Source organism: Blennius ocellaris, assembly GCF_963422515.1.
Source record: "Blennius ocellaris genome assembly, chromosome: 18".
Lineage (NCBI taxonomy): Eukaryota > Metazoa > Chordata > Actinopteri > Blenniiformes > Blenniidae > Blennius > Blennius ocellaris.
Genome location: NC_137667.1, coordinates 13367949 through 13392300, shown reverse-complemented (window position 1 = coordinate 13392300; position 24352 = coordinate 13367949). Strand labels below are relative to the sequence as shown.

Below are 24352 nucleotides of genomic sequence, written 5' to 3'. Positions count from 1 at the left end.
GGCAGACGCATGGGGCCTCCGGTGCTCGTGAGGCAGGGGTGTGTCTCCTGCCTGCTGAGCGGTGCTGCGTTTAAGTACTGTCGAAAATTTGGCTGTTACGGATTCATCACATGAAGAGAGAAGAATCATGCTTTTTATAATATATCGGCAATTCGTATGTATAAAAATGTGTCAAGACAAAGAAAACAACATATTTCAGACGTTTTGAAGGGCAAATGTTTATGTGACGGAAAAAGGAAAGGTTTCATTATTCAAAATGGCAATACAGTAATGGATATTTAATATAGAACTTTGATCAAATTATCACATCCAATAAAGATGAAACTTCCAGCCTTTATTTTTCTATATTTTTACATTTATAGAAGTCATTAATGTGTGTCGTGTTGAGTTCCCTTAAACAGGCACAATAAGATACGATCCTTGAACCCACGAGGTCAGTTTAGTGTGGTTTACTTTTCACTCTGAAATGATTATTAAGCCCGTCATACACTACGTTTTAATGTTTCTTACCTGTCTATTCACCCAGAAGATCCAAAAGTCCTTTAGTCTTAATTTCTAGTTTCAACCATTATTGTTCATGACATTTGAATCCAAACTGAATAGGGAATCATTTAAAAAAACATAATAATAGATATATATATGGTGAACAATTTAAACCGTCATATTTAATCGACATAATTTAAGTGATTGGAAAATGTCACGTATTTGAGTGTTGCGCTTTCACTAGCAGACGAGGAGCCCTGAAGGCAGCACAATATGTGTGTGAAGAGCTGCAGGATGGAGGCAGGGCGGCCTCTTTGGCAGCAGGGCTGACTGCTGCTGTGGTGGGAATTCAGAGAAAGTAATTAATAGGAGCAGCTCCACGATGTCATCCTCAGAATACCCACACCGAAAGATAATTCCATCTATTTGTTTAATGTCTAGATGCTCAACTCCTGACAGTAACGTCCCCACTCCGTGAAACCTGATGGGTCATTTCACATTTTGAGGGAATTTAACCAAATCTTTAAGTTCTTAAGAGGGAAATTAATGTCTTCTTTGTTCAAGCAACTTTGATAAATGAAATTAACTTTGACATTTATGTTTTATCTTGCGACGTTTTTATTTCAAATCTGCTGGAGCTCCCTCGTGTTGTCTCATACGGTGTGTTCTATATGTGCCATACTTCAGTGAATACTTTACTGAGATCAAATAAATTCTTATATATTTAAACATATTTTCAGTGTTTTCCCATCAGTGTCAATAATACCTAAAAGTCTTCTCACACAGCATGTTTTTCAGCTGTCATGAACTCATCATTGTTTGTTTGGAACAGGACAAAACGAGGAATTTACTAATGTGGTCCCTCGGCCAGTGAAGTTTTAAATAATCAAGAATCTTCTTTACTTTGTCAAATTGGAAACATCTTGATTTTGACATTGTGGAAATTTAAAAATAATGTGTATCACACGAAGTACATCAGAAAGGACAATCAAAAGATTAAAATCTTTTTTTAAACCAAGGTGTGAGCAGTGAATGGTTCAGGTGGACAACAATGAGCCTTCAGCCCCAATCACAAGAAACAGTCGCCTTTTTTTTTTATTCACGGTTCATTTCTTACATTGTTCAAGTACAAAGTTAAAATGCCTTTTTTAATTAGTTCATATTCATACAAGAGTAAAATAATAATAGTGCCTTTTCATTACTACGACAAACTTAAATACAGTCATTGTAAAGACAAACTTGATTTATACTCCTAACAATATATTTTTCTTATTTTCAGATAAAATTTGTAGCACCTTTTGAAACACCACCGGGTCCTCCTTTATCCTAAAGCTCATCTTCCATTTAGTCCATGAGATGAGTGTTTGCATGCGCCACAGCGTTGTCTGTCTGTGTGTGTGTGTCGTGTGTGTTTGGTTGCTCTTGTGTGTCGGCTTGGTTGTGTGAGAGTGTATCAGTGTTGAAAACAGCGCGTCACTCAGCCTGAAAGCTGTCGATAGGCAAACAGAAACATCATCACCGCGTCAACCATCTGCTTAAAAATGTCCTCTCTCTCTCTCTGTCTCTCTCTCTCTCTCTCTCTCCCCTCACACCTTTTGTCTCTCGGAGCTCTCGGGTTGAAGTAACACCGCTGGAAAGTAAGAGTCAGGGCCAGTTCGGCCTGTGGGTTTCTTTCCACCAGCGGTCTAATGTATTTGTATTTTTGCAACTATTTCATTACTGGAGCATCTAAAAGTCTCTCGGGATATAAATATTTTCTTAAAACATTTTGAAAAGAGGAAAAAAAATATTGATTCGATTTGTTTTAACCCATTTTAAGACTTCGGGTAAAACAGATGTCATAGAAATATTGTGCAGCGCACATTTGACTGTTCACAGGATTTATTTATTTATTTGTCACCTAAACGTACTCCGATCAGACCAGCGGAGCAGATATTTACAATTCAACGTCGCAAAATACACTGTAATTGAAATCATTTTGAGTGTAAAACAATGTAGACTCAAAAGCATCACATGATATGACACGACTCAAATATAAAAAAAAAAAAAGGATTCAGTGCAGTGCAATATTAGATTTTTTAACTTTTGAGTGTTGTCCACAACCTCTGAATATGTCGAATGATGGATATGTTGAAAGATTTGAACAATTTCAAAGAGAATGCAAATAATAAAATCATTTTTATACTGAATAAAAGTGAAAATTTGGGGGGGGGGGGGAAAGCTGGTTCAGTGACAAAATACTGAACTGTGGATTTTGCTTTTTTATCAGTACAGCTGGCGTTATTTCAACTCGTGGCTGCTTGAGAGTCTCGTGCAGTTCATCAATTTCTTCTGGCATTCTTGAGTACAATAGAACAAGTCACTATACTAACTGTAATATATGCTTTCTCGAGCCTCTCTCGCTCCCCTCTAGGCTGAGACTGAACTGAACTGAGCACCAACCTGGAACAGTACACACACACACACAATAACAGATTATTATTGTAATTATTATTACCATATTATTATCATTACTCCCTAATCTAACATGGAATTGGCGATTACATTGACTGACTGACATGCAGCACCTGGGGTTGGGGGGGGGGGTTTGGGTTGGGGGGAGGGGGGGGGGGGGTTGTTGGAGGGGGACTCAGGTGGGGGAGGAAAGGTCAAAGTTTGTGGGCGGGGTTTGGGAGCACCAAAACGACACAGGGTGATGATGTCACACCCAGCGGCGCCGCGGAAAGCCTGATGGCGGCAGGCGGCCGGTAAGAACACAGTGTGTGTGTGTTTGTTTGTTTGTGTGTGTGTGTTGATATTGACATGCTATGTAGCAAGAAAAGACAAGAATGAAAGCTGGCTCCACGTTTCCAGTACATGTTTGTGTGTGTGTGTGTGTGTGTGTGTGTGTGTGTGTGTGTGTGTGTGTGTGTGTGTGTGTGTATGACCTGCAAGAACACTGTAAAAAAGACCAGAGTTTCAAAAGCACCTGAAGGTTCGGTTGTAGAAACAGACAGCAAAAACATGATGGAAAATAAAACTTTGAACCTGCTGGTTTACTGTTGGTTTCATAGACTGTGTGTTCGTGCGTGTGTGTGTGTGTGTGAGTGTGTGTTTGTATGTGTGTGTGTGTGTGTGTGTGTGTGAGAGCACTGACTGCATGTATCCAGTTGTCAGCTGGTGTCTGAGGAAGGTGACTGGATTGAAAGGCTTCCCGGAAAAGATGTTGGTCCCGAAAGGACCACAAAGCACCAGACTGAAGAGTTTTCTCTGCAGGCAGCCCCGTCTAAACGCCCGCACGTCCGCGCGCCGGCGTGTTCGTCTCGGTGCGGAGCAGGACGTCGTCGGGAGTTCCCGGCACACGCGGCGTGCTGCTATTTACCCCGGGCTGCCCGCTTCAGTCGTAGGAAGTAGAAAACCAGCATAGTGTCGACAGAGTAAAGGTCGGGGCCTCTGGTTTCAGTGGGTGCTGCTGCAGTTTGGGACGTTTTGGATCCTTGTGAAGCAGCAGTTGGGCGCATGAGCTGCTGCAGGGGGGGAGGGAGGTGGTGGTGGTGGTGGTGGAGGATAAACACGGTTTAAAACACGGCTTTAGGGATACTGAGCTTCTGCAGTATTCAAAACAAAGTGATTGCCTGTCATCCAGCGATTAGTTTTATGTTTACTGTATTGGAGGTAGCGCTGTTCTGCAGGCACATTTTGAGGAAATGTTTTACTTAAAAAAAAAAAAAAAAAAAAATCTTTTGGCGCTTGGGAGCATATTGTCCAGCACTGAAATCAGCTTTTGAACCAGTTTCAGGGCAGGAAACCATTCTTATCATTTATGTGTTTGGTGGGCTCTCTGTGTTTTATTTATGTCGATAAGTCCGCAATCAGCCCTCAGAATGAAATCCCGGATATAAAGGTTTCCTCCATTGGAAACTATCGGGTGCCGCACGTGAAAGCCTCCCTCATGAAGGGTTAAAAACTGAGCCAAGTCACAGTTAATCAAGCTACATTAAAGGCTTCAAACAGTGTTCCTTCTCACCAACGTATCCAAATTTGGTACAGTAATAAGACATCTCGCTATATATCTGACGCATCCCACGACTGTGTTTACTGGTGTTATTTACTGGGAAGATCGAATGATGATGTCCGATAATGAGGAAGGATATTCCTCAGCAGGACGGTAGCGCACAGTAACGCGCCAAAGACGAACATCACAGTCATTTAAGCAACAATAAGAGAGGCCATTATCAAAAGGTGATAAGTGTTTTCACAGCATCGTCACCAGAGCACCGGATAAAAATACGACAAAAGCACCGAGAAATGGTCATGTGTGTGTGTGTGTGTGTGTTAAAGTGTAAAAAACAATAAAATATCCTCTGATGTTCAGAACATTACTGATCCAGTGACCTCTGACCTTGACTGTTTTAACCCTCCGTGTGCGAGACTCACTGTGTGCACGGACTATAGTGACCACTAGATGGCGATGTAAAGCTCGAGCCAAAAACTCAGGATAGTTGGGGGATTTATTCTTGTTTTAAAAAAAAAAGGTCATTATGATTCTTTTTTGTCTTGTTTGTTTTAAAACATTAGTAACTTGACTTTGAATGTCTTTGACAGGAAACGCCTTGGAGCACAATAAATACTATTTATTTGCAATGTTTGATACTAAATTAAATACGATATATTGATAATGAGGCTCAAAATTGCAAGAATATTCTTGAATTTTAATGTAAAAAAATACATTAAAATGCAAATGTTACCCCTACCATATTATCTCTACTTTATTCACAATCAATAATAGTTTTCCAATCCTGGAAATCATAATTTGCCCTGAAAATATTACAATTTTCCTGTAATTTGCAGTTACTGACCACAGAAATAAATGTAAAGCAGAGAATAAAGGTTTTTTTTTTTTTTTTTTTTGCTATGCCAGAGCAAAAAGACCACGTCTACAAACTCACGACAAACGTGTGATATTGTCTATTTTCTACTGCACTTGCAGGGTTTATTTAGAAGTAACAGGATTAATCTATGAATTCCTGTCCGGTCTGATCAAAAGTCAAGCACTAGGTGTAAAGGGATCACTCCATTCGGTTCTCAAACACCAAATGGTTAAGAAAATAAAAAAATAATCAATAAACATTAATTGCATTTAGAGAATTAACTTTCAACTTTAGTATTATTAGCACCGCCAGAGGAGCTCCACCTTCAAAAGTGTCAGTTTTTTCGTCCAGCTCAAGACATTTTCCTCGTTCCTCCCCTGCAACATTCAGGCCTACAAAATAGATGTTAAAAATTCAGAGCTGCCTCTCCTCGGTTTTGACGCTCTCATCCGGGGAAACCAAACTGCAGCAGAAACAGCCAGAGACCAGTTTAGTCTCCAAGAGCACCAACAACTGTAAAAGGATTGTATTCAAGTGGCACCATTTGGAATCGACCGGCGCCTGAGCAGCACCATGAGTATTACACGGGTGTGTGGGTGTGTTTGTGTTTGTTTACTTGTCTATGTGTGTTAATTGCACAGTCACTACATAGGAAAACAGTTAAGAGTTGTGTTTGTGAGGGGATTCAGTGGCGTGCCGGCGAGATATTAAAAACACAACGACCAGGGTGTGTGTGTTGGTTCCACTCCCCCACCACCACCACCACTCCTCCTCCTACTCCTCCTCCTCCTCGCTGGAGATTTGAACTCCAGCTGAGACGACACAGTAAAGTCAGAAGACATCAGTTTCAAGGTCAGACAGGAAGTTTGTGTATGAACAATTACAGTGCAGAAAACTGTGTGCAGCAACTGCAACTGTGTGTGTGTGTGTGTGTGTGTGTGTGTGTGTTTGTATACGTGTGAGTGTGTATATATATTAATCAGCACGGTAGCACCAGGGGGACTATAAGGTCAGCCAGTGGCCTACATGGGATCTAATGAAGCAGTCCTTTATAGTTAGCGTTGGTGTGCACGTGTACATGTTGCTGTGTTCGTGTGTGTGTCTGGTCATCTGTGTCGTCCCGCATCAGCCAACCTTCGTGTACAAGCTGTATAGTGCTTGTCGTTATCAGTGTGTGTGTCTGTCATGGCGCACTGCTTGTGTCTTGAGTGTGTGGAAGGGAGAGTGAGAGAGTTGGGGCGTGTGTGCGTGTGTGTGTGTGTAGATGTGTGTGTGTGTGTTTGTGTGACTAATAGCAGGCGAAGTACTCCTTGAGCGGCGCGAACAGGTGCCTGATGACGGGGACACTCCATGAACGTCCCAGCAGCCTCTGCCTGGCAAGACGACTCATGTTGGACACGTCTGTGTAGTGGACAGGGAAACCAAACACCCTGGAAAACACCGGGCATCGCCATCGACATCATCATCATCATCATCATCATCTTCATCATCTTGCAATTGTGTTTTTTTTTTTGTTGTCTTCATAGCTTATTTGTCTTTAGTTTTGCTTCGACCAGTTAAAAAAGTTATTACCATAAACATGTGTGTGTGTGTGTGTGTGTGTTGCCATGTTCTAAAGTACCTCGTTGTTGTACATTTATATATATAGATACATAAAAATATATAATATAGATATAGATATATATATAGATATATATAGATATATATTCATTTGTAATGACAATAAAGTTGAGTCTAATCAATAAAGTTGAATTTAATCTAATCTTTTTTAAATTTGTGTTTTTCCCTCTATCATCATTTGAATAAAGTTGAATTAAAAAACAACAACTAAACACTACAATCACCTTATTAATTACAACATAGTAACATAAAGACAAACCTAACCGATAAAACTGATTGAAATATTATTTCTGTGAAAAAAACATCTGATAAAAAAAATCAGGATGGGACATAAAATATCATGGCGCTGTTTTATATATCGCAACCTCTGAAAAGGCACTTTAATATAATCCCATAAGTTTTAAAGTGAAGCATATTCAATATGAACTCGACCCAACTATAAATGTTGACTCTTGTGTAAATGACTGGTCTCTCCGTTACCTTTCCATCTCGGTGCACCAGAGGATGTCCTCCTTGCTGTCCATGAAGACGGGGAAATGCTCATCTTTCCCCTGCTTCACAGAGTTGGAGCGTGTCGTTATCGTACGCAACTTCTCAAACTGGAATTAGCATCCAGAACCATGCACACACGGACACAGACAGGGACAAACAAACAAACAAAGACACACACACTTTTTTGAGTCCTACAGCTACTCTCAATGCAACATTGCTCACAGCTGACCCCCCCCCCCCTTTATTCTGACATGAATGATGGAAGCCTGCAAATAGTCAGTCCATTAGCGGCACGTGTGCAAAAAAAAAGAAAGAAAGGAAAATCACTGTTTTGTTCTTCTTGTCACCACAATGAACAAGTTTGGGGGAAAAAAATCTTTTTCAAAATAGTTCCCTTTATGTTGGAGTAGCGTAAAAGTGAGATTAGATTGTAAACACACAAATACATGCAAACCCAATCACTCTGTCTGTGGTTCTCACACACACACACACACACACACACACACACACACACACACACACACACACACACACACACACACACACACACACACACACACACACACACACACACACGCATTCACACACACACACACGCACACACACACACGCACACACACACGCACACACAGGTCACCTTGGCTGTGCGGCCGTGCTCCAGGCACTCTTGCAGGTCCAGTCTGTCATTTGACATCGGCGCCATGGGCCTGCAGTCAACGTGAGACGGGATTCATTCAATAATGGATGAACGTCTGTATTTCTACTCCCAAATATAGTTTTTCCTATATTTAATCATGGTACAGTGAACTCAGTGTGTGTGTGTGTGTGTGTGTGTGTGTGTGCTGGTTTGAATCACCTGGACATGCCGGGCAGGTTTCCCCAGAAATAGCGAGCGCGGTGGGCAGCCGAGACCTCCTTGGCATCGATCATTACCGGATTACACTGGAGGAGAAGCAGGCGGGAAATTCTTTCAGTTTTTGTTTGAAATGAACACAATGAAGTCTGTTTTACAGTACAGCTGGGACCGGCTAAAGCTGTATAGAACATGGATGGATGTCACAGTGCCCAGAAAACGTGTTTAGAAACCTTTGTTGGGAATGTAGTACTGACAGCCATACGTCATTAAGCTTATATAATGATGGTCAGGTCAACACATTTCTCACAGTTACGCACTATTTCACCATTACTATTTTTTCTTTACATTAAGACCTTTGAACGTATTTAAGTGAGTGTGTTATCAAAGCTAATAATATCCAGCAATCTTGATCATCGTCGAACTTATTTAAATATAATACAAGAAAAAGTGTGTGTCTGTGTGTCGTTGTAAAGTGTGAGGTGTGAGTCAGTACCTCTAAGAAGCGGGAGATGTCCCTCTTGTCGCTGACCCCCATGGCGACCACGTTCTCAAACAGCCAGAAGAAAGGCCGCTCGTCGCCGGGCTTCGGCCGGGCTTCATGCAGCAGACGATAGAACTCGAAGAACAGGCGGCCGGTTCCCTCTGCGGGAGGATGGGCAGTCGTCAGCTTTCATATTCGATCCTTTGCTTATCTCATCTTATCATATCTCGGTCGTCTCATTAAGACCGGAGTCATGTTGTCAAGAAAGACTCTCAATCAATTTGAATAGTTACAGACAGACGAGAACTAGAAACAACAAGCAAAGGATACATTTTAATTATTTACTTTAATGGGTTTATTCTAAGGGCTTTGATATCATCCAGAGAGTTCATGACCCAGTCATGAACTGTGATGCTGCATGACGCACACATACAGGGGATTATAGTTTAAACAATATCACCAGAGACAAACGGTGGACGAACGAATAAAATCGAATAAAAAGAGAAGACTTGTTTCTGGGGGGGGGGGGGTTTGGTCAGCTTTATCCTTCATCTCTCACTTCTCTCGGCAGACCACGTCCTACCGTAGAGGCCCTTTCGTGCAGGATTGACTATGGAGAGGTCGTTGCAGGGGCTTCCTCCGATCACCAGGTCAAACGGTCCCCACTCCTCGATCTGACGGCGAAAACACGGCCAGCGGCTCAGATCAGTACGTCGGTTTTCAGCCACATAAATAGGCGACCAAGATCTTATGCATTTCATTGCTTTCCTCACTGCCCCTTCCAGTTTTTGGCGGCGATAATTGGCACTTACATGTTTGCGAGTCACGTTGCGTACGTCTCCCACGTACATGATGCGCCCCTGGTGCCGGACCATGCCGACGGTGATGGAGTCCTCGCACACTTCGGACGCCACGTACTTATCCACCTGGATCCCCAGATCTTTCAGCACCAGCAGACCTAAAGAAACCACACAACTCATACGCTCAATGCAATTTTCTTCATTCTGGACTCGGTTTTTAAGTTGATTGCATTTCAAATGACGACGATAAGACGAGGCGCCGTACCTGTAGCAATGCCATCAAACAGGGAGAGGACTCTGATGGGCACCCTCTTCTCTGCTGCGACCGGAGGATACAACTTGGCCGGCTCCTGGCGGGAGGCAAGAGGAGAAAAGAAAAGAATCCAATGAAAAATAAAACTTAATAAAAAAAAGGCATTCAGAGCAAAGCAGCAAAATGATGTTTGTCTCTTTTCGCGTGATAAATAAATCAAGTCGTAAGAAGGGAATCGATAATAATTGACCATGAAAAACTTTGTAACATTTTTTTGTATTTTATCATCCAAAGAGGAAAGTCGACGTACGAATTCCTGCTCGTGGTTGTTGGCGAAGAAGTGCTGCAGCCTGCGGGGCCAGTCGTCCCGCCGCCGCAGCGTCCCGTGGGTGTTGCGCGGGCCGCACATGTAGCAGTTCCACGGGTCTTCTTTGATAGCTGCCGCCGCCGAGCCGGTTCCCACCAGCAGGTCCACACACTCCACACAGAAACACCTGAGTTCACAAGAATTTTACTGCAATAAGAAGTATTGCTTCGGTTTTTTTTTTCTTACATTTTCCAGTTAAATGTTTGGGGTTTGTTTTTCTGCGTCATTTCAGGGATTATGCAAATAAAAAGTCTTAAGAATCCAGGAGAGCCCAACACAGGGAGAGATATCTGATGACAGGTACCTGTTTTATAGGTGAATGTTTTTTTGTTTTTATCAATAAAAGCTGTGAAGGAAGTGAAACATGTAACAGGCATCGACTTTTGATTGAAGTGGCAGAAGTAGAGTCATGTTGAAAAATGTTAGTTATATTTAATTTAGTTTCTTTATATGTTTTCCTGTAAATAGGCTTTCATGGTTGGTTCACCAATCCCACCGAACGTGTGATGCACCCTCCCACCAAATGTAAGGCCGGTTTACTTTCACAGGAATATGTTACTTACGAAAACATGAATTTCGAAACAGCAAGTTGCATATTTGCATATTTGTCTTTCGTTGCGGTATTATCAGGAGGATCAAGCCGGTCACATTTCTCTCCTCATTTGTTTAATACAGTTTCGGGCTGAAGTTCAAGCCCCCCGTTGCCCAAAATCAACTCTTTTGTCGGAATAAATAATCTGTTCCACGTGAGGCGGCCCAGCTTATGAAGAGGCGGATAAATCTGAGCTTGACATTTGTGGGTCAAATTGACTCTGTGGATGTGAAACGTAAAAACCGCATCCTGGCCGCTACAGAAGAAGAAGAAGAAGAAGAAGAAGAGGAGGCGGAGCGACGGCGCTGCACTGACCTACAGCAGTTGTTGTTGCCACACATGAGCACTTCCCTGCCTCCGCAGCAGATGGTGCAGTAGGACTGGTAGCCGTCGTCGTCGTACTGGTAGGCGCACTCCAGGAAGGAGTTCTGCCACAGACACAAAAAAAGTGGGGTTTTATTCATTTATTTATCTTTTAAATGAACATCCCCACAATGATGACATTCTTCTCACTCAATGTGCTTCCATGCCCGTGAATCATCTCAAATCGTCGTGATTTACCGCAGCTCTCAAAAGAGCGAGTGGCTAAAAATCGAGGATTCACAATTTTATGACAGCTCCGTCAACTTATCAAGTAAAAATGTTGAACATTTTCCAAACTCGGTTTCTCAAAAGAGAAATCGGAGTTCATCCTATTTTATGAAAGGCGTATGAAGGATCTATCGAGATTGGAGTGTCTCTCTTTTAATATCTGCCCTCAAATCCTTTCACTGAACAAGAAAAACAATTATACTGCGTCTGCATTATTATGCGTGAACTTATTGCGTCATGTGTCATCTCAGGCTGGCAGTGACTCACTGGTGGCTTAGCGAATGTTTGGATTTTAAGCTTTTCTAGTACCGTAACTTCCACAAGATTAAGTTTGGGTTTTTTTCTGTCGTCCTGCTGACAAAGACTGCACTCATTGCACATCCTCCACAGTGGGAGTAAATCAAGAATTACTGCCTCTGGTCAGATGAGTTGGCGGGTTTTATTTATTTATCTGTTTGTTGGGCGACTCACTTTGCAGCCCTGGCACATTGCTCCCATGAAGAGAGGATGCTCCAGAGAGACGTTGAGGCTTCCGCAGGAAATGCAAATATCTGAACAAAACAAAGAGACAATTTACAATCATGTTCAACCAGAGTGTCAGCGGTACTTTCATACAGCTCTACAGACACGTATTGTTCGTTAGAGCTAAATGATTGAATTGGCTGTGATTTCAAACCCTGAGTTGTCAAAAGTCTGATTAATTCAGGGAACTTATCTTTTGACGGATTAATTAAAGAAATATAAAGTGAATGGACATTTAATGAGAACATCATTTGCCTTTGAAACGCTTTCACACCGTTCTCTATGACGAAGGCAAAATTATGCTAAATATCAGGATGTAATGAAGTTCACCTGTACATGTGAATGACGTTTGAGGTCAAAGAATCTATATATATTATTATGAAATTGTCACAAACTTGAATTGGAAAGTAAAAGCTGACTGGTTCTGTTATTTTAACCAAGTGGCCAGAAACCAATTTTCATTTTTGACTTTTTTGGGTCAACGTTCTCACAAAACGACACATAAGTTTTCTTTTCATCTAATTAAATAAAAAATGATAATAGAAAGACAACATCACAATATTTTCAGATAAAGTGGTTTCATATAGATTTACCTTCTATGTTCCTCGTCTTCTTCTTGATCTCAATTATGAGTCTTTCTGAAAAACACAACACATTAAAAAAACATGTAATTGTATTCACATATTCACACACAAATAAAACCCTACAATCCTGTCATGGAATGTAGGTTTCCTGGAGACTTGTTTGTGGCACTGGAAGAGGAGTGGCGTGTCAATATGTTGAAGTTTACCTCGGGTCCCTTCATCGATCACCTCTCTGATTTTTGCTTTTTCGGCCGTGTTCTTGCGAGGTTTCTTCGCAGGTGGCGGCGTGTACGCGGCCTCAGGCTCCGCCCACATCTCAGGGTACACCTCCTTATATGGATTTCTTTCCTCTGTGGGGAAAAAAAACCCCAACAAAACAAAACAGAAATTCAACAGTTACAAACGTCGTTCAATAGTTTATCCTGTTCAGTTCTGTCATAAGTTAAAAAAAAAAAACATCTTTGGTTTTCTAACAAACTGCTGAAGTGAGAAAATGATGAGGCAAAACATCTATTTTAGTATAAAGATATAAAGAAGATAAAGTCCTTCCTCGTCCTAGTAGTGAGAATCTATTAAACAAAACTCACTCAGGGCTTCGTAATAAATGAGTCGTAATTAATCCGATATTAATGGCGTCTATACAAAACACAGCATCTTTCAATTCAAGCAGACGTTGGCAGTTCAATAACTCAATAAACAGACATGCTTATGTTTACACAAACAAAATCATGTCCATGCATTTGTTTGAGTGTTTTTAAATATCTAATGTCAACAATCGTGTGTCTTTTAACGTTAGCTTGGGCTTGTAGCTACAGTTTTAGCATTGCAGGCAATACTAGAGAGTTGCATTTTGCATATTTTTCACAGTAGTGCTCTTCTCTATGCTTTCATTTGATAGTTTTCTTAAACCACAACCGGGTGAAGCATCCCCCCTCCCTCGCTCATCTGTTTCTTTCCTGTTTGCTGTTTCAGTTTAACATGCTACTATTCTTAACCCGGGGGTTTGTTGTCTGATACGATCGGTAATCGGGGGAAACGTTCCATGTGGGAGTGTAAAAATAAAGCCACAATTAAATGCATTCATAAATCAATGAATAGAAATTAAACAATTAAAGCCCTGTTATAAGATTTGGTTATAACAGGACAATTACAGCAAAGACCACGAGACCAAATAGGGCCCCTTCTTTGAAACCCCGAATGTGGAGGTCCGTTAAATTTAAGCAATAATTATACACAATATCCAAAAAGTGGTTGAGAGCCTTTTGGCATACCCTCTGGGGGGTCCAGTGATGTCGGTCCAGTCGGCAGGAAGCCGGTCATGGCCCACTCGATCATCTGTCTGGTCTGAAGGTCCACACCTTCTGCTTCATCGCTCGTATCACATGGAGGGACGGGCCTCCCGGCCCGAACGCTGGCCACCTGGACGCAACATCAACAAAAAGCAGGTCCCGTCAACAATCTACTCCTCCACTGACCTTCACGTGGAGCAATTAAGAAAATGAGATCTGCCACAGCAGCAGTAAAGAACTCTGCTATAAGCAAGCACATGTGAACTTTGTCCACACATAGTTTTGCTGTTTTCTTGCTATTTCTTTTGTGGTTGGTACCTGCAGGGCTTCAAAGATGGCTTTCCGGTACATGGGCTGTTTGTTGTAGGTCGGTTGGTGAAAGGCGGATGAGAAGGAGCTCAGAGGCATCAGCTTTTCTACACAAACCTGCAAAAACAGCACCGAAACAACTTTTAAGCATCAGTGAGAACAGATTGGCCTTGAAATGTCCTATTGGTTTACAACAGGAAATGCATGTTTTTTTTTTCAGAAAAAGAGGACTTCTTATCATGTCAGTCGCGTTTTAATAAACTCAGAATACGAAAAAAGAAAACTCAAGTTGCTAGTGAAATCCAATAGATGGACTCTATTGCTGAAGTCGGTGGATCGATTTGTTGATTTACTTCTTTAAATGAACGAAGCAAGTTGGAGAGAACTTGAAAAATCAGCCGCGGAACACACTGAGATAAGATACACCTCAAATAAAGAAAAAAACAAACAAACAAGCTCATCAGACTGTTTAGTGTTGACATTTTCCACCAGTTCTATAATACATTTGTGGCACATGCTGGTGTTGATTTTCACTTTTTCAACAAGAGAAAAAAAAAACAACCCTTCAGAAAGTATTTCAGTTAGAAAACGACTATTCTCAAGTAAAATTCCGAGTGAAATTTAGCTTCAATGGGACTCAAAAGAGCATAAATGTTACGTCACTTAAATCTAAATGTTAGCTGAAATACATTGTGCGGACCCATTTTTCGGTCTTTGACGCCTGGGCGCTTTGCAAGTCAAAACCAATGTAATCCAGAGTCTCACCACGGAGAACTTGCCATCGCCAAACCACATGACCCAGCGAGTGCCGTCCGCAGCTCGACTCCGGCCGCTCATCCACCAGGAGACGATCCTGCCGGGCCACCAGGAGAAACCTCGCAGCTTGCCGAACACCAGCATCCCGATGCCAAAGCCTCGGCCGTCCTGTTCGGGGCGACGCAGGACACATTCTTCATTTTTCTTTCATTCGACCAGATTCAATCCAAAAAGAAACAGAGAAATAGTTGTAGACTAATAAATGCCGTTTCATCAGACTTTCATCATGGTACTCTGCTGTGTTTTCTCTCCATCAAGAATACATTACAAACTCCACCACCCCCCCCCCCCCCCCCCCCGCTCGAAACTGCAGACTTATTTGTGTTTTTTTCCAAATGATAACAGAAGCAGCTTTATCAGACATTTCCAGAAGATGACCTGGACCCACGTACACAGAGCCTCCTGACTGCTCAGGCCTCTGTGAGAATGTGGAAGTTACAGATCTGAGATAGAACAAGAACAAAACCATAAACAAAAAATAAAAAAAAAACAAAAGCAGAGACATAGACATAAGAGGTTAATGGGGCCTTTATCTGTCCTTGCTTGGGGACCAAAGGAGGAAAACTGATGTAGTATCACAAGTTCTACAATATGAACCGATCCATTTAAGTCTTCCAGTGACGTCTTGCTGTAAGTATTCAAATGTTCATGAATTCAATTCAAGCCCAGTACTTATACGCAGGTTTATATTGCCTCTGTAGTCGCTTTAAACTGAGAATTTACCCCTCTGCGCTATAGTGGATAATAGTGCTTATCATTAGCAGGACTAAACTGTTTTTGATGGTTAATGGTAAACTGCAATATGCAAAATAAAACCCACAAAAAAAAAAAAAACACATATTTTTGTCAATAAGTCAATGAAAAGACGCTTTCACTGCTCCACCAAATGAAACCTATCAGACAAATAAATATAAGCCGAACCGAGCATAAGTTTTATGTGCCGGCAGTGTTTGAAAAGCAAACACTTTATGGCTGCGTCTGTCGGGGGCCATTTAAACCTGAGCAGACATAAAAATATATGACATCCACGATGAAGGACGGGTCAGTTCTCTTCCATTAAGTGTGAGACGTATGTGTACATTTCAGTATCGGCCAAAACATCCCGGGGGGGGGACGATTCATTTTTTTTGCAGAGCCTGTGTCTCACCTGGTACTCGATCTCGCTGGGCGTGGCCTGAGCGACCCTGGCAACCGGCTCCGGCGTCACGGCGACCGTGGGAGAGGCCGGGTCGGTGTGTTGTTGTGAGGGGGGAGGGGCTGGACTGGCCGGCTCCTCCTCTTTTTGGAAGTCGGCCTCCGTCAGGTCGTCCATCATGTTCATCTCCGCCTCCCTGTAGGCCCGTCGCTCGGCCTGGGAAAGACAAACAGGAAACAACAATAAGACACTTGATCGCTATTATTATCATCATTATTATTCCAAGGAGAAAACTCCTCTAAATAAATGTATTTCTCTATTATATGTCAACCAACAGGACTGATGAACAAGACAAATGTTAAATAAAATGCAAGTTTACACCAAGGAATAATAAAAACACAAACATTTCAAAAAGTACTGGTATTTTTAACCTTATTTGAACAATTAATATGCAGTGAACAACCAATGCGTGATGCCACTTCTGGATATTTATTGTTTACACCTACACCAGCAGCACAACCTCCGCCATCAGAGCTCATGTGGATGATTCATTCAAATCTCTTACGAAGTGAAAACACACTGTTGCATTTGAGAATTTGTCTTTTTTCCTTTAATCGCCATGTCTTGTGAATTCTTTTCCCCCACTCTCACTAATGGTTGTGAAATGAATAAATGGCAGGAAATAGATGACTGCGATTGAACTCCTCCCGGGATACAGGCGTTTATTTGCTGGCCTATTAAATAAAAAGTTGTAAAAACAACATTGGAAGCAACATCAATGACGATATGGAGGCATGAATGTCGCGTGCATGTATTATATTTTCAGTATCTATCTGACGAAAATAGATATTCACTGTTACAAATTAGAAGTAAAAGCTAAAAGGGAGTTCAGATGAAAAAAAAAAGACACAAAATAGAAACAGACTACTTGATTCCTGGTGAGTCATTTTACTGTGTTGAAATAAATAGGACACTATGGTGAGGGCGGGGTTAAAAGCAGTTATTAGAAGAGTATTTAAAGTTTGTTTTGTCATTGGACAAGTTGGATTGTAATCCCCATCATGTTCACAACAACCACTCACACAGTTAATCCAGAATATAATTTTATCGTTAAGACTCCAGGCGGCTGATTTTCTGCACGTGACTGTCGCTGATTGGACGCCGTCGCCACCTCCAGCTCGTTTCCTCGTCTGTCATAAGAGATTGGTTCGGCCCGCCGTCCTTCACAGAGGACTCATGATCGATGCTTTAAAGTGGGTCTCTTCCAGCTGATGCTGCAGCCGCTCCACATGGAGGCCGCGGCGCTCCGGGGCCGCAGGAACAATCCTTTAATTGTTCCTCCAAACAGGAAGTGAGTGGGGAGGAGCAAAAAAAAAAAAAAAAAAAAAAGGGTGCGGCGGGGAAACAGTTCAACGGGTTCAACTCGGGAAGCAGAGAGAGGGAGAGAGAGAGAGGGAGAGACGGAGCGAGCGAGTCGGAGCGGGTAAATGGGATTACATTATAAAAGTGGAGAAAACAATACTGACGGAGAGAAAGTGCAGCGCTGTGAGGAGGCGGGGGGGTAACGGAGGTCACGTTTGAAAGTTGATTGTGCCACAATTGTTGTGAAATACAGTCCGTAAATATGGAAATATTCAAACTCTGTCGTATGAAACGAGTAATGATGAAAAATACAACGAGACAATGATTAAATCTGTTGAATATGAAGCTGCAGCCATTCTAGGTTTTACCGTTTTATCTTTTTTTACTGCTTATTTCATCATTTCTTGTGTTTTCTTTTCTGAAAAACTGACATTTCTTTTGAAAAGACTCATAAAAGCCAAAAAAAAAAGTATTTTTTAAAGAACACGGTGAAAAGGAACTACTGTGACGCTACTGCATTCATGTTACTGTACGAAAGCCCATCCATCCATCCATCCATCCATCCATCCATCCACCCATCACAAGAAGACCTATTTGACAATTTCAGATAAAAAAAAAAAAAGATTTGATTCATCAATTTTGACTCCACAGTTTAGAAAACACATTTCTTACAATATTCAATTTGTTATCAGATTTCACATTTCTCTCTCCTGAACTTGTGATTTGTAACTCAAGCTGCAAACTGTAATATTACAGTTGAGCATGTTACATACTTTAAATAATAAAGTAAACCATTTGAGTATGGGAGGACTAAGAGCTGCCTGGAGGCCGGTGGTACATGTCACTGGCTGTAGATCGAAGGCATAAAGTGTCACTGAGGTGACTGAAGGTTGCGCTCCCATCCTCAAAATAGGAGGGGAAATTAAAAATATGAATGACCTCGCTGGTGAATGCACCACGAGAGTGTGAGTGTGGCCCAGTTGTAAAATCCCACGACTCCTCCGGAGCCTTTTTCCTGACCTGGAAACATTGAAGAGACGATTTCACTGAACGACAAACCCACATGGAATGAATGAGTGACAGAAGAAGTGGATAAAAACGAAAAAGTGCGCTGCTTCTCGTCCGGATAGGAAGAGAGACGAGGGGAGCGGTGAGCGGGACCTCGGGAGGAAGCCGGGGGTGACGGCGATAATTTAAGTGGAGGAGAGAGTAAAAGTGAGAGTGTCGGGTCGTGACTGAGTCTCTGGAGGTGAGGAGGTCACATCTTCTCGCTGCTGTTGACCTCTGACCTCATAAAATCCTAATCAGCCTGTTACATGCATCATAGACAGACCACACACACACACGCACACGCACGCTCGCACACACACACTGTAAGAGAATCTCCATATGTCGTCACCGGTGTCTCAAACATCCAGTAACATTTTGCCATTTTGATAATGACGTTTAAACAACGGAATTAACATTTTGAAAGTTTGACATTATTTTACAATCAGGTTGTTGTTTTTTCTCCACCCAAAATTTAAAGTGAACATTTCAGCCTAATATTAACATTGTAAACTACATTTTTAAAAATGTAACTTCCTTCTAAACATTAGAAATTAGTTCCTTAAAATCTAAATTAATTTATTAGGATTTTAACTTACTAACTTGTCACGTTAACGTAATTCTAACCCACAGTATGTTCTAATATATTATACATTACCATTTCTGAAGATTTTGACTTTGATATTGACAATCTTTCAATCTAGTTTTGATATTTTAAGTTTATTTTACATTTTCACGTCATTCATTAACACTCATGTTATATTGAAAGTCTTAAATGACCTTTTATTGCTATTATATGGTCGTGTAGTTACAGTTTTAAAGGTTGTAGTATATCAGTTTTACCTCTCTCATTTCTCGAGCCTGAGTCAATATTATGCTGAAGCGCAGTTATATTTGAATTAATTACTAAACAGATCAACATCAGGAAGGGACTTTTGAGCTTTTCACAAAAAAAAAAAAAAAAAAAAGTGTAGAAAGTCCTGCTCAGCTGGAGGAAACCATGTCTGTTGCCTGGCAACATCAGCTGGTTGAAACCACCTCCAGAAAGTTGGGCTGCTTTCATGGGTGAAGGTGAGTCAGTGATAGCGGCGATGTGTTCCTTTGCTCTCTTTTTTTTGGTATTACAAAAAGCAATGTACATTCATTTAGGTCCTGAAGGAATGATTTGCAGTTCTCATGTCTCCTGGTGTATTATAATGTTTCTCTATCAGCAGTAAAATCACTACGTGGACAGATATTCAAGCCACTGCTCTGTATCAAGAGACTATTAAATCCAATCTTCAGCCTTCACAGATTCACCCGTGGGCCAACACAATGCTGGTGCGCTGCATCCATCAGGTCTCTGAGCTCAGTGAAAGGAACCACAGACACTTTCTACAGTCAGACTCAACATTAAGACCAATGTCAGGTTGAAGCTTTCACATAATACTGTTTAATCCCTTTTAAACACCTTCATCCATTATAACGTCTGGAAATGTCAACGCTATCAAATATACAGTAATCAGGGTTAGGGTCAGCAGTTTAAACTTGCACAAGGGCCTCAATCAAGGATTTTTTTTGGATTCACATGTTTAAAGACACAACGACACACACACTGTATTTCAATGGAACTCATTCAGTACAGGGAATTATCATGGAGCCATAGATCAGTTGAGAACTGATGACGGGATTTTGAAACATGAAGCTCTCATGACTTATGCAACAATTTTTTTTTTTTTGTGTTTGACAAACTCCTCCTCCTAAAAGTTAAGTTTGTTTCTGCCAGAATAAAGTGTTTATTTCGACTCAGATATGGTTGAATACAGGCTAATTGATTTAAGAACATAAATCTGATTCAGTGATTCTTTTTTTTTTTTTTGTACCTTGATGCAGCTAAACGCTGTGAAAAGTTACACAGAATAAATTAATTAAAAATGGGAAAGATTTATGTAAATATGTATTCAGAGCTAATCTTGGGACCAGGAAACTCTCAGCTTCAGCAAAGTAAAGTGTCACTTTACATTATATCTGAATCAATCTGACACATTAGGACAAATATCACAGAGACTTAAGATAACTAGAAACATCACACTCAATATATAAAATAGAGAGAGAGAGAGAGAGAGAGAGAGAGAGAGAGAGAGAGAGAGAGAGAGAGAGAGCACGGTTGTAAATGCATGAGTTACAACTTTGAACTTTGACGGACCCTCTGACCTGGTCAGTGTTTTCACTCTCAGCGCCGCCCCTTGACCTCTGACCCCCTCACCCCTCGACCTAAGCAACGAGCCATTTCTGTCAGGCCCCGCCCCCTTTATGAGCGTGACCGACCCTGACCTGGCGATGAACCCGACATTGCTCAACACGGCACACAAACAGCACAATTACGAGGGCAGTTTAAAAGCCCCTCACATTGTCAATATGCCGGCTGGACCTTTCATTAGCATCGATTGCAGCCGTGGGACACATTGAAGAAGAACAATCCGGCTTTTCCATGAAGACGCCTGCAAGTCTCTCATAATGAAATCAACAGCATCGGCCTGGCGCCTGCTTAATCGCAATTAGAAAACTGGTTTTTATCAATGAATTGGACAATAGAACACAAAGACATTTTAGTTTGACTGAATGTTAATGACGTCTCCTCTGGTGACGTCAAAATGGACAAGGCTTGAATATTCAGGTTATTTCAAGATTTCATTGTCCAAAAACAAACCTCTTTAATGTTCTACTGTGGTAGCTTGGTGTAATCTTCCTCACCTCACCTTTGGTGCCAAATCCTGAATTCTAGATCACGTGGTCAGACCCCATTTAAAAAAAACAAAAAAACGACAAAAAACAAAAAGAAAACAAAGCCGCAGACAACCAGAAGAGAGAATTCCCCCAGAAACTTGACGTCACTCCTCAGAGCAGCCAGTAAAGTTGTAGTCCCCCCCCCCCGAATGAAGCAGATCACCAAGGTCAGCCTCATAATTGTTGTTTCCATCACGAAGCCCAAGATGTAACAAGCCTGACAAAAAGAACTGAGTTATACTTAAGTGGATTGGAGTTAATGTTTGCCCCAATGATTCAACATTTACCACCAGCTGCTCCGTCCACTTTACCGAACAGCCACAAACTGCAAGCTCTGTGGAACCAGTCCCTATTTTTGTTGTCGTTGTTGTTGTTTTTCAGCAGTTGAGGTCATTTTAAGAAGCCCCGATTGGCAAATTAAACGTTTTACGGGACGGAGAAATAGCCAAGTTCGAAGAAGTCAATCTCTAACTGTATCTGTAAACATCTCAATCAAACCTCCTCATCCATGGGAACGAAAACATTGACGGCAGAAAAATGAAACTCTCGGTTTTAAACTTTCCCCAAATTCTTGTTTTAACTTTTTTGTGTATTTAGAAACTGCTTAGTCACGAGCTGCAAACGTCAGACAACGGTATCTAAAACAGCGTCGGCGGGTACATTCAGAAGCTCTGCTTGTAGGAAATGTGATGATTTATGTGGTGAAATACCAGCAGATATAAAAAAAACAAAAAACTGACAAACTAAAATAAACAGTTTTGTTCAAGAAAAGTTTTCTAAAAGCTTCAAAGAGGCTTCTCAGAAGATGGAGAACCTGACAAGAGGCGAAAAGACAAATTAGAGGGGGGGTCAAGAAGAAGAAGAAGGCAGAAGAAAACATTTCCTCCTAATTGTTTGTTCCTTTTGTGTGAGTAAAAGTTGTTGAGTCAGAAGTTCACGTTGCGCCAAACCTTTGTCGAAAAGACTTTTCCAGGCGAGGTCCCAGAAAATGCTCGAATGAAACGGCCATAAATGCAGTCGCATCTAATTCAGGCTCACCAAACCGAAAAAAAAAAAAGCGGGGAGTGGGAATAGAAGAGTTACCATGGCAGGGGAAACAATTTGCATACTGAACCAGCAGGAAGTGTGGGTGACGCTTAAAAACCACTCATCAAAATCACAAACTGCTTCCCTGCTGAAACAAACATCTCAAAAAAAAAAAAAGGTAAAAAAATGAGTGACCTCCATTAGCTTCATTCAAACTCTATCAGATGTTTCACTCTTTGACATCAGAAAAAAAACCCTGCCAAAGTTCAACATCGGTTCACTTCAACTCGTCACCATAAAGGCTTGTGTGGCTTCCTGTTTGGAAATGGAAGAGCAGCTCAGGCTTGTGTTTCTTTCACACAAACTCTGCAACACATGGAAATGAAAAAAAAAAAGAAATGAAAAAAAAAAGAAAAAAGAAAGAAATCACTCACAGGACGGACATGGCAGCTTTGTAGTGGCAGCCCCTCTTCCCTGGCTCTCTTCCTCTCTGTCATTTTCTGTCTATCTCCCTCACACCTCCTCCTCTTCCTCCTACTCTTTCCTCTCTGCGTGGCTCCTCGGCGACGCAGAGCCCTCAAGCCTGCCTCGTCCCCTCTGCTGATTGGCTGGCGGGGGGAGTGTGTGATTTACTGCCTCCTTCACCAAACAGATGTTTAGGTGAAAACACGCACGCACGCACACACACAACACACACACACACACACACACAACACACACACCCGGAGTGGAGAGTTATGTCTGGGAGCCTCGGGACTTAGAGGTGTGATGACGACACACACACACACACACACACACACACACACACACACACACACAGAAATTCAGATTAATGTTTACATGAGCGCGTGCATGAGGTGTGTACACACATTGAGGTCAGAGGTTAGGTAAGCCTTAAGAGTTGTCAAGGTGGTAAGATGTGTTAGGGTCAGGACCTCAAACACACACACACACACACACACACACACACACACACACACACACACACACACACACACACACACACACACACACACACAAGGTTACACACTGCTGTGAAAAGCAGCAGAAGAGAGACACAACATTTAGAAACAGTACAAGACTAAAGGTTCATTCATGGTTTAAGTACGTTTCCATACGTACGTAGACCAGTGACGTAGAGCAGTAACAAAGTTTCTTTACTCATATAATTCAACATATTATTTATGTTTGTATGAACGTTCTTTTTTTATCGTGATCTTAAGATAAATATGTGTGATGCTGGGAAAGGGCATCCCGCTGACCCCCGTCTCTTCCTGCTGTTGTTTCAGAAGACAAAAAGGCTTTAGAAGAGATCTTGAGTGTTCGTATTGCTTTTATCTTCAAATTTAAATAGAATGTTCTTGGAAAGGCATTTTTGAATTACCTTGCGTCTGAATTATGCTACAGATTAATTTGCCTTGAGAGATAATTGGCTTTGAGAGGCTCTTCCAACAGGCCGGCGACCTTCTGAGGGAAGTTGATTTAAGCTAATTCAAAAAAGATGTGAGCCTCACAGAGGTCTTGCCTTTCGGCAGCCTTAAAGGCTCCGTGAAACAATGATTTCCGTCTAATCACGTATTTCCAGAAAGAAAGGCTTCAAAGTCGAAGGGGCATGTTGCAGGTTTTAAACGGCGCTTTCAGTAGCGCCGACACCCTTTGGTCAGTCCATGTTGTCCTCTGAAGCCGGTTGTGCAGTTAGAATACACAGGTTAAACATCTATTATAAACAAAGTTTGTGAATTTGTTTAAAATATGACACTTGAAAGTAATCCTTTCTGTCGATTACAGATCAGGAGACGACTGAACCAGCCAACAAACACGAGATAGAAAGTGAAAACGTAGTCTTAATGCCTCTGTAATGTTTCCTCTCCCCTCTCTGGGCCAGCCTCTGTCGCTGCCTGAGATAAATATGTGGTTGTTTGGCTTCTAAATGTATAAACTTTCTTCGCTGGCTGTTTACCACCTTTGTTTGTCCTTTGACCAGTGTTGCACCAGACTCAACCACGAGGTCAAACAAAAACAACGAGCCGATGAGCTACAAACCTTTGCAGAAGGTAGAAAAAAAACGTTACACGCTAATGTAAAGTTTAAAAAAAAAAACACACAAAAAA

General features: G+C 41.5%; 1 protein-coding gene across 7 annotated transcripts in view; it reads right to left on the bottom strand.

Moving 5' to 3' along the window:
- Positions 1 to 6150: 6150 nt before the first annotated feature.
- Positions 6151 to 24352, bottom strand: part of LOC308143369 (DNA (cytosine-5)-methyltransferase 3A-like) — a 43627-nt gene continuing 25425 nt past the window's right edge. For 5 of the 7 annotated variants that reach the window (XM_080514136.1, XM_080514142.1, XM_080514137.1 and 2 more), the window contains 17 exons: positions 16053 to 16256; positions 14855 to 15049; positions 14099 to 14206; positions 13763 to 13910; positions 12698 to 12841; positions 12501 to 12545; positions 11857 to 11936; positions 11110 to 11222; positions 10146 to 10329; positions 9848 to 9932; positions 9595 to 9740; positions 9342 to 9456; positions 8795 to 8943; positions 8302 to 8387; positions 8083 to 8152; positions 7434 to 7552; positions 6151 to 6763 (listed from right to left, as the gene is read on the bottom strand). In XM_080514136.1, the coding sequence (XP_080370262.1) occupies positions 6622 to 6763; positions 7434 to 7552; positions 8083 to 8152; positions 8302 to 8387; positions 8795 to 8943; positions 9342 to 9456; positions 9595 to 9740; positions 9848 to 9932; positions 10146 to 10329; positions 11110 to 11222; positions 11857 to 11936; positions 12501 to 12545; positions 12698 to 12841; positions 13763 to 13910; positions 14099 to 14206; positions 14855 to 15049; positions 16053 to 16256 (2133 nt within the window). In that variant the 3' untranslated portion in view covers positions 6151 to 6621. The remainder of the gene's footprint in view (positions 6764 to 7433; positions 7553 to 8082; positions 8153 to 8301; positions 8388 to 8794; positions 8944 to 9341; positions 9457 to 9594; positions 9741 to 9847; positions 9933 to 10145; positions 10330 to 11109; positions 11223 to 11856; positions 11937 to 12500; positions 12546 to 12697; positions 12842 to 13762; positions 13911 to 14098; positions 14207 to 14854; positions 15050 to 16052; positions 16257 to 24352) is intronic. The other 2 variants (XM_080514140.1, XM_080514139.1) reach the window with 2 other exon arrangements.